At 38.0% G+C, this 10,380-nt stretch overlaps 1 protein-coding gene across 1 annotated transcript in view; it reads left to right on the forward strand.

Moving 5' to 3' along the window:
* Positions 1 to 10,380, forward strand: part of MEIKIN (meiotic kinetochore factor) — a 128,661-nt gene that overhangs the window by 32,273 nt on the left and 86,008 nt on the right. Inside the window, exon 7 of the mRNA XM_012557943.1 lies at positions 6,545 to 6,584. Within this exon, the coding sequence (XP_012413397.1) occupies positions 6,545 to 6,584 (40 nt within the window). The remainder of the gene's footprint in view (positions 1 to 6,544; positions 6,585 to 10,380) is intronic.

Raw genomic sequence — 10,380 nt, forward strand, 5'->3', positions numbered from 1 at the left:
CAAGAAAACTACTGGAACTAATAGAAATTTCAGCAAAGTATCAGGATACAAGATAAACATACTAAAATCAGTTGGATTCCTCTACACCAACAAAGAGAACTTCGAAGAGGAAATCACCAAATCAACACCATTTACAGTAGCTCCCAAGAAGATAAAATACTTAGGAATAAACTAACCAGAGATGTAAAAGACCTGTACAGTGAAAACTACAAGACACTACTGCAAGAAACCAAAAGAGACCTGTGTAAGTGGAAAAACACACCTTGCTCATGGATAGAAAGACTCAACATTGTGAAAATGTCAACTCTACCCAAAGTGATCTATAGATACAATACAATCCTGATCCAAATTCAACCGGCATTTTTTAATGAGATGGAGAAACAAATCACCAACTTCTTATGGAAAGGGAAGAGGCCCTGGCTAAGTAAAGCATTACTCAAGAAGAAGAACAAAGCGGGAGGCCTCACATCACCTGATTTTAGAATCTATTATACCGCCAAAGTAGTCAAAATAGCCTGGTAGTGGTATAACAACAGATACATAGACCAGTGGAACAGAATTGAGAATCCAGACATAAATTCATCCACCTATGAGCAGCTGATATTTGACAAAGGCCCAAAATCCATTAAATGGGGAAAAGACTGTCTCTTTAACAAATGGTGCTGGCATAACTGGATATCCATCTGCAAAAAAATGAAAAAAGACCCATACCTCACACTATGCACAAAAACTAACTCAAAATGGATCAAAGACCTAAATATAAAATCTGAAGTGATAAAGATCATGGAAGAAAAAATAAGGACAATGCTAGGAGCCCTAATACATGGCATAAACAGACTAGAAACCATAAGTAACAATGCACAAACACCAGAAAAGAAACTAGATAACTGGGAGTGCCTAAAAATCAAACACTTACACTCATCAAAAAACTTCACTGAAAGAGTCAAAAGACAGACTACAGACTGGGAAAAAATTTTTGGCTACCACAAATCCAATCAGCGTTTAATCTCTAAAATCTACAAGATATGACAAAACCTCAACAACAAAAAGACAAATAACCCAATTAAAAAATGGGCAAAGGATATGAACGGGCACTTCACAAAAGAGGACATTCAGGCAGCTAAGAGACACATGAGGAAATGCTCACAATCATTAACCATTAGAGAAATGCAAATCAAAACTACAATGAGATACCATCTCACCCCAGCAAGACTAGCATTAATGCAAAAAACACAGAATAATAGATGTTGGAGAGGTTGTGGAGAGACTGTAACACTGATACACTATTGGTGGGAATGTAAAATGGTGCAGCCACTTTGGAAATCGATTTAACGCTTCCTTAAAAAGCTAGAAATGGAAGTACATACGATCCAGCAATCACTCCTTGGAATATATCCTAGAGAAATAAGAGCTATCACATGAGTAGATATACGCACAGCCATGTTCATTGCAGCACTCTTCACGACAGCAAAAAGATGGAAACAACCTAGGTGCCCATCAATGGACAGTGGATGAACAAATTATGGTGTATTCACACAATGGAATACTATGCAATAATAAAGAACGATGAATGATGAATCCGTGAAACATCTTACAACATGGAGGAAGCTGGAGGACATTATGCTGAGTGAATTTAGTCAGTCACAAAAGGACAAATATTGTATGAGACCACTATTATAAGAACTCAAGAAAATGTTTAAACACGGAAGAAAACATTCTTTGATGGTTACGAGGGTGGGGAGGGAGGGAGGGGGTATTCACTAACTAGATCGTAGACAAGAATTATCTTAGGTGAAAGGAAGGACAACACACACTACAGGGGAAGTCAGCACAACTGGACTAAACCAAAAGCTAAGAAGTTTCCTGAGTACAACCAAACACTTTGAGGGACAGAGTAGCAGGGGAGGACATCTGGAGACCATGGTTTCAGGGGACATCTAGGTCAATTGGCATAACAAAGTTTATTAAGAAAATGTTCTGCATCCCACTTTTGTGAGTGGCACCTGAGGTCTTAAAAGCTAGCAAGCGGCTATCTAAGATGCATCATCAATTGGTCCCAACCCACCTGGAGTAAAGGTGAATGAAGAACACCAAAGACACAAGGAAAATATTAGCCCAAGAGACAAAAAAGGCCACATAAACCAGAGACTCCATCAGCCTGAGACCAGAAGAACTAGATGGTGCCCAGCTACTACCAATGACCACCCTGACAGGGAACACAACAGAGAGTCCCTGATGGAGCAGGAGAAAAGTGGCTTGCAGAACTCAAATTCTAATAAAAAGACCAGACTTAATTGTTTGACTGAGACTGGAGGGACCCTGAAAGACATGGCCCCCGGACTCTCTGTTGGCCCAGAGCTGAAACCATTCCTGAGGCCAACTCTTCAGACAAAGATTAGACTGGACTATGGGACATGAAGTGATACTCGTGAGGAGTGTGCTTTCTTAGGTCAAGTAGATACATGAGTCTAAATGGGAAGCTCCTGTCCAGAGGCGAGATGAGTAGGCAAGGAGGGTTGGGAGCTGGTTGAATGGACATGGGAAATCAGGGCTGGAAAAGAGGAGTGTGCTGTCACAGTATAGGGAGAGCAACTAGGGTCACATAGCAATATGTGTATAAATTTTTGTATGAGAAACTGACTTGAATTATAAACTTTCACTTAAAGCACAATAAAAAAAATCAGATGTCATAATGCATTGTGCAAATCTACTGCCAAAGACCTCTTTAAAGTGTTGAAAAGCAAAGATGTCACTTTGAGGACTCAGTTGCACCTGACACAAGCCGTCATATTTTCAGTCACCTCCTGTGCATGTGAAAGCTGGATAGTGAATAAAGAAGACTGAAAAAGACTCGATGCTTTTGTATGATGGTGTTGGTGAAGAATATTGAATATACCATGAACTGCCAGAAGAATGAACAAGTCTGTCTTGGAAGACATACAGCCAGAGTCCTCCTTGCAAGCGAGGATGATGAGACTTTGTGTCACACACATTTGACATGTATCAGGAGGGACCAGTCCCTGGAGGACATCATGCTTGGTAAAGTGGATGGTTAGCGAAAAAGAGGAAGACCCTTGACAAGATGGATTGACACAGTTTCTGCAACAATGAGCTCAAATATAACAATGATTGTGAGGATAGTGCAAGACCTTTCTGTTGTACATAGAGTCGCTATGAGTCAGAACTGACTCAGAGGGCATCTAACAACAATGAAGTTAATACAGTAAGTTTATTTACGTAAGTTAAGGCCCAAATCTCTGCACTCTTGGGTTACAGACAGTCGAAACTTTTACAGCTGTGATTTGCCAACTTATTCTAACAAACCTAGTTTATACCTAGTTAGTAATTTACAGAGACCTAGTAGATCGCAGGGAGCCCTAGGGGCAAAGTGGTTAAGAGCTCCGCTGCTAAACAAAAGGTCAGCAGTTCAAATCCCCCAGCCACTCCTTGGAAACCCTGTGGGGCAGTTCTGCTCTGTCCTATAGGGTCACTATGACTCAGAATCCACTCGATGGCAATGGGTTGTTTTTTTTTTTTTTTGGTTTAGTAGATTGCAGTGAAAATCAAAAATTTTCACTGCAAAAATTAAGGACTGAATGAGTGAAAATTAATTTAGGATTGGGAACAGGGGTAAAGTTGATTATGTTCCTATCTTGAGTATAAAGTTATTTCTAGGTTCTGACTTCATTTTAGTTATCAGTAAGTCACCTCTGGGGCCAGATCCGTAAACATTATTAACAGGCACTGGGCTTTTTGGTTTTTCAATCAGTAAAACCTTAACAGAAGGCCAAATATTTCTTAGGAGAGTAGAAATGAAATTCTCGGTTTACTTAAGAATGAAGTTTTTAATTTTAGTTCTGAAACCACCTAATTCAGATATGCCAGCACCTCAGATTCTAAAAATTTGCATTTACATTTTACATACTTTTTATATATTTGAGTGCCATTTTTATTTTGTTTTTGTGTGAGTTTTCTGTTTATGTCTTTTCCCCATTTTTCTGTTGGATATTTGGTGCTTTGACCATCTGTTTTTAAGAGTTCTTTATATATTAAGGACATCAGCCTTTTTTCTGTGGTATATGTTGTGAATATTTTCTCCTAATTTGTCAGTTGTCTTTTTGTTTATGGTCTTTTTTGTCATGTAAAAACTTTTTTTTTTTTTTTTAATTATATCGGGTTACTTTTCTCTCATATCAGTCCAGGGCTCATTAGCAGGTCAATAATAATATTGCCAACGTCTTAGGCTCTTTCTGTCTTCCTGCTACCAAGTTGTGTTAGCTAGTTTCTTCATAGCTGTAGTAAGATGGTTGCTAAACTTCCAGGCATCACAGCTATGTTCTAGGTAGAAAGAATGAGAAAGGACAGTACCAGCTCTGCATGCCTCTTTTTATCAAAAGTACAAAAGCTTTCCCAGAAGCTTCTATTTAGGTCCGTTTACCAGAAAAACTGGGGCATATGTCCATCTACTGTCAGGGAGGCTGGGGAACCAAATATTTTGCATTCTTAGTTTCTATAGCAGTTGAAGAGAAGGGAGAATGGAAAACTAGGTGGAGGAAAGAGGTAGGAATGAATATTTGGATGTTGTCAGCCAACCTACCAGAACCTGCCACACTGAACAGGAATATCAGCCAAAAAACTAAGCACTGGATTGGGCTCTCTTATGGGAGAGTTAATAGCTGTCTGGATGGTAATATTTTAGTGTTTGGGACCTTTCCTACTGTATTATGTTTAGTTTGACAGCTCCTTTGCTAAAATAAAGTGCCAAAGAAGCAGCCTGTCTCTTTAGCAAGTGTTTTGGTTAGGTTCTATGTCCATGCAAATGACAGAAAACCTGACTAAACTATATTAGGTTAATAAGGGCATTTATTACCACATGCACCTGAAAAATCCAGCACTAAATTAGATTCAGATACAACTTGATCCAGGGTCTTAAATGATATCAGTAGGATTCAGTTCCTCTCCATCACTCAGTCCAGGATCCATCCGTGTGGGTTACACTCTCAGCCAAGCTCCCTTCATAACTTTTTCCAGTTCCAGGCTTTCATATTCATAGCCTCAAATCCAGTGAAAAAGGAGCTTCTCTTTCCCAACTGTTTGACTAGAAGTCCTGGGCCTTGCATGTTGGCTTAAATTAGCCCATATGCCTATCCCTCAATAGTCACTTTGGCCAGTGAGATGCATTGAGTCACATGCCTGGACCATTAGAAGAAAAATCAAGGGACTATTTCCAGCAAAGGCAGAGACAAGATGTTGGATGATTAAGTGTCTGCTGTAATCCTTTACATTTTCAGAATCTCCCTCTCAAGGAAATCCTCTGTAATAATTGGGAGACATCGTTCATTTTACCTCATCTAACTGTTGGCATTTTTTATTCTAATCTAATGTAAGAAGAATGTTGCAGCTGCTAAGCGTTATAACTTCTTAAAAAGACTACTCTCATGGTTCTTTGTATTCCTAGTGTACCTGAGTGTATCTTAGTGTACCTTAGGCAGTTAAATGTTGAGTGATAGGCATTCTCTTGACTAATCAATCTACTGATATGCATATCTATATATTTGGTATCAGTGCTGGACGAAGAACCTTGAAACCTGGGCTTAAGTTCCAGTTATCCAGCTACTAGCTTTGTAACTTGACTAGTTATCTCTTTCTTATATGTAAAATGGGGATAATAAGTTGGTCTATTTGCCTGACAGGATTGTTGTAAGGATTAAGTGATGTAATAAATGTAAAAGACTTTGAAAATTACAAAGAACTATCCAAATATAAAGTGGCAGATTCCTGTATCTCATAAAATTTTTTTTTTATTTTATTGTGCTTTAGGTGTAAGTTTATAGAGCAAATTAGTTTCTCATTCAAAAATTTATACAGTTTTTTTAATGATATTAGTTGCAATACCCACAATGTGTCTGCGCTCTCCACCTTTCCGCTCCGGGTTCCCTGTTTCTTTTTGTCCAGTTTTCCTGTGCCTTCTTGCCTTCGCTTTTGGGCAGGTGTTGCCCATTTGGTCTCATATACTTGACTGATCTAAGAGGCACATTCCTCCCATGTGTTATTGTTTGTTTTATAGGCCTGTCTAATCCTTGGCTGAAGGGTGAACTTTGGGAGTGGCTTTAGTTCTGAGTTAAAAGGGTGTGCGGGGGCCATAATCTTGGGGGCTGCAGTCTCTGTCAGACCAGTAAGTCTGGTCTTTTTTGTGAGTTTTAATTTTCTTCTACATTTTTCTCCTGCTCTGTCTGGGATCCTCTATTGTGATCCCTGTCAGAGCAGTTGGTGGTGGAAGCTGGGCACCATCTAGTTTTTCTGGGCTTAGGCCAGCGGAGGCTATGGTACATCTCATAAAATTTTGCAACAATTTTGTTTTACTTTGGTACTTTGAAAATACTTCTAATTTAAGTGCCAGACAATAAATAAATAAGAAAAAGTAAACTGCAACTATCACCGTGTATTTTGAGGGAAATATTTATTTTTTCCTAGAGTAATATTAGCTTCTAGTCTGTCTTCAAATTATATTTCTGATAGATTGTTTGACTTTTCTCTTTCCTAGGTACTTCTTCAGAAGACTATCAGAAATGCTACAGAAAAACGTAAGAACTAAAACTTTTTAAGTTGCTGTACTTCTGAAAACCCTGTGTTCTAGTAATTATATAGCAGGTTTGACTGTTGGCACGCAAACACTTCACTCAGTTTCACTCAATCTTTGTTTATTTAGTTTATTCACTCATTATTGAGGATTTTTCTAGTTGTTGGAGAAATAATAGTAAACAAAATTGTTTTTTAAAAAGTCTCTGCCCTTAATGAGTTCACATTCTGGTTGGGGAAGATAGACAGTAAACAAAAAAGCAAGTAAATTTATACTGTGTTGTGTGATGATGAATGCTGTGGAGAAAAATAAAACAAGATGGGGGATAAGGGAGTATGGAGTGAAGGCTTACTATTTTAAATATTGTGGTAAGGGAAGTCATCATTGAAAAGGTAGCATTTGAGTAGAGACCTAAAGAAGGTAACAGAGCAAGCTGTGTGGAAAAGAGCATTCCAGAAAAGAAGCATTCCAGAGCAAATCCCTGAAGCAGGAAGGCCTGGATTTCTGGAGTGGAGTGAAGGAGGAAGAGAAAGGTTGGAGATAAAGAGAGAGAAGCAGGAGGCCTTTAATGTGCTACTCTGTCATATAGGGTTGCTGTGAGTTGGAATCGAGTCTACGGGATATGGCACGCAGCAACAACAACAGGCCAATATGAGTGAGATGAGAAGGAAGCCTTTGAAGGATTTTAAGCAGAAGACTGACATGAAATGACTTATGATTTAAAAGAATTACTCTGGCTGCTTTGTTGAGAATAGAGGCAAGCATGGAATCAGGGAGATAATTGTTAGGAGACTATTCCCCTAATTCAGGCAAGAGATATTGGATCATGGACCAGAGTGGTTAAGAATAGAAGTGGTGAGGTGTGGTCAGATTTTAGATATATTTTGAAAGTAGAACTAACAGGATTTGTTGATGTATTGAATGGTGGGGTGTAAGGAAAGGGAGTTAAGGCTGATGAAGATTTTGGTTTAACCAATTAGGATAGAGTTGCCACTTTTAAGATGGAAAGACTGAGGAGAAACAGATTACTGGGGGAAGATCAAGGCTTGAGGCATGTAGACCGAAGGTATAAGTGAGAGAGACAGGATCTAAGTTCAAGAGGTGGTTGCAGCCAGGATCATGAACGGCTTCAAAGGCTGGGATTACGATTCCATCCTGAACGTGATGGAGCCCTGAAAGGTTTTAAGTTGGAGTGTAACATAAAATGAGAATTTTTAACAGCTTCATCCTCAAAGAATGAAAGAGCTTAAAGACAATACATGCAAGTTGAAAAACAAAATTAGGAGACATCATTAGGAAAGTGAAAAGACAACCCACAGAACTGGAGAAAGTATTTGCAAATCATCAATCTGATAAGGAACTTCAATCCAGAATATATGAAGAACTCTTATAACTCAACAATAAAATGACAAATAACCCAATTAAACAATGGGCAAAGGATTTGAATAGACATCTCTCCAACAAAGATATACAAATGGCCAGTAAACCAATAAGTTGAGCAAAAAAGATGCTCAACTTGATGGATTCAAACTGCCAACCTTTTGGTTAGCAGCCGAGCTCTTAAACACTGTGCCACCAGGGCTCTTCATTAGTCATTAGGAAAATGCAAATCAAAACCACAATGAGATACCACTTCACAGCCAGTAGGATGGCTGGAATAAAAAAGACAGATAATAACAAGTATTGGCAAAGATGTGAAGAAATTGAAACTCTTGTACGTGTACTGCTGGTGGGAATGTAAAATGGTGAACCCATTTTGGAAAACAGTCTGACAGTTCTTCAAAATGTTAAACATGGAGTTAGCGTATAACCGAACAGTTTTTCTCCTAGGTATATACACCCAAGAAAAATAAAAACACACATCCACATAAAAATTTGTACATAAATGTTCACAGCAACATTATTGATAATAGCTGTCTTAGTTATCCAGTGCTGCTATATGCTATAACAGAAATACCACAAGTAGATGGCTTTAACAAACAGAAATTTATTTTCTCACACTTTAGGAGGCTAGAAATCCAAATTTAGGGTGCCGGTTCTAGAGGAAGGTTTTCTCTCTCTGTCGGCTTAAGGGGTAGGTCCTTATCTCTTCAGCTTCTGTTTTTTGGTTCCTTGGAGATCTCCATGTGTCTTGGCATCTATCTTCCCCCATCTCTGCTTGCTCACTTGCTTGTTGAATCTCTTGTATATCTCAAAAGAGATTGACACAAGACACACCCTATGCTAATCCTGCCTCATTAACAAAACAAAGACAACCCCTTCTCAAATGGGATTATAGCCACAGGCACAGAGGTTAGGATTTACAACACATATTTTGGGGGGACACAATTCAATCCATAACAGTAGCCAAAAACTAGAAACAACCCAAATGTTCACCAACTGATTAATGGATAAATAAAATATGATACATCTATACAATGGAATATTATTTCACAATAAAAATGAACAAAATACTGATACATGCTGCAACATGCATGGATCTTGAAAATATTATGTTAAGTGAAAGAAACCAGTCACAAAATAGCACATATTTTATGATTCCATTTGTATGAAGTGTCCAGAATAGTGAAATCTATAGCGACAGAAAGTAGACTAGTGGTTGCCTAAGGCTGGGAGAAGTGGAGAGGTTGGGAAGAAATGGGGATTGACTGCTAATGGGTACAGTTTCTTTTGGGATTGGTGAAAATGTTCTAAAATTGGTTTAGTATATTCAGAACTCTGAATATACTAAAAATGATTGAATTTTATACTTTAGATGAGTAAATTGTATAGTATATGAATCATTACTCAATAAAGCTGTAAAAAAGAAAGTTAGGACTAAGGAAATGGAAATTTAAATAGGATGTATAGATTGCAAAAAAAGAGAATAGAACAAAAATAAATAAATCATAAGAATAAAGAGTCAGATGCTTTCACTGAGCCAGATTTTGGCTCTGAGCTTTTTAAGATACAAGGAAAAAGTCTATAGCTATCAAATAATCATGTCTCCTTCCAATAATTGTTTACATCTCCTACTGTCTTATAGATTTTTCACAAGAATTAAATGACAGACAATATTGTCTTCTTTGGTGGAAGTCTAAAGTATAGATATTCTGTACTGATGGGGGTGGAGGGTAAGGATTGATATACTTTTGTGTCAAGAGTTCTGTGAAACTTTTGCATTAGCCAGCCAAGTTTCTTAACCGTCATCGCATTTCTTCACAGAAGTGGGCATGATCAGATTTGTATCTTACAACAATCACTCTTACAGCAAAGAAATGATGGTTTGGAAGGGGTGATCATATTGGAAGGGGTGACTGTTGTAGTATTCCAACTAAGGCATGATGAGGACCTAAGCTTTAGCAGTAGGAATAGCAGAGAGGAAAAAATTGAGAATGATTCAGGAGGGAGAATAGACAGTTCTTTTTTTTAATTTTTTATTGTACTTCAGGTGAAGGCATACAGAACAAATAGTTTCTCATGAAACAGAAGTACACATGTTGTTTTATGACATTGGTTAACAACTCAACAACATATCAACCCTCTAACTTCTCAACCTTTTTTGTTTTTGGTGAAAATACACATAGCCAAAGATACAGCATTTCAAAAATTTCTGCATGCACCGTTCAGTGACATTGACTATGCTCTTCAAATTGTGCTATTATTCTCACTTAAGATGAAGCCTTACAGAACAAAATAGTTTCTCATTTAACAGTTACTACAAACGTTGCCCTATGACAATGGTTAACAATCTCACAACACATCAACCATATCCTTACTCAGCCTTGGGTTCCCTATCACCAGCTTCCTTGTCCCCTTCT

The sequence above is a fragment of the Trichechus manatus genome, unplaced genomic scaffold (genome assembly GCF_000243295.1).
Source record: "Trichechus manatus latirostris isolate Lorelei unplaced genomic scaffold, TriManLat1.0 scaffold00127, whole genome shotgun sequence".
In the NCBI taxonomy this organism is placed as follows: Eukaryota; Metazoa; Chordata; class Mammalia; order Sirenia; family Trichechidae; genus Trichechus; species Trichechus manatus.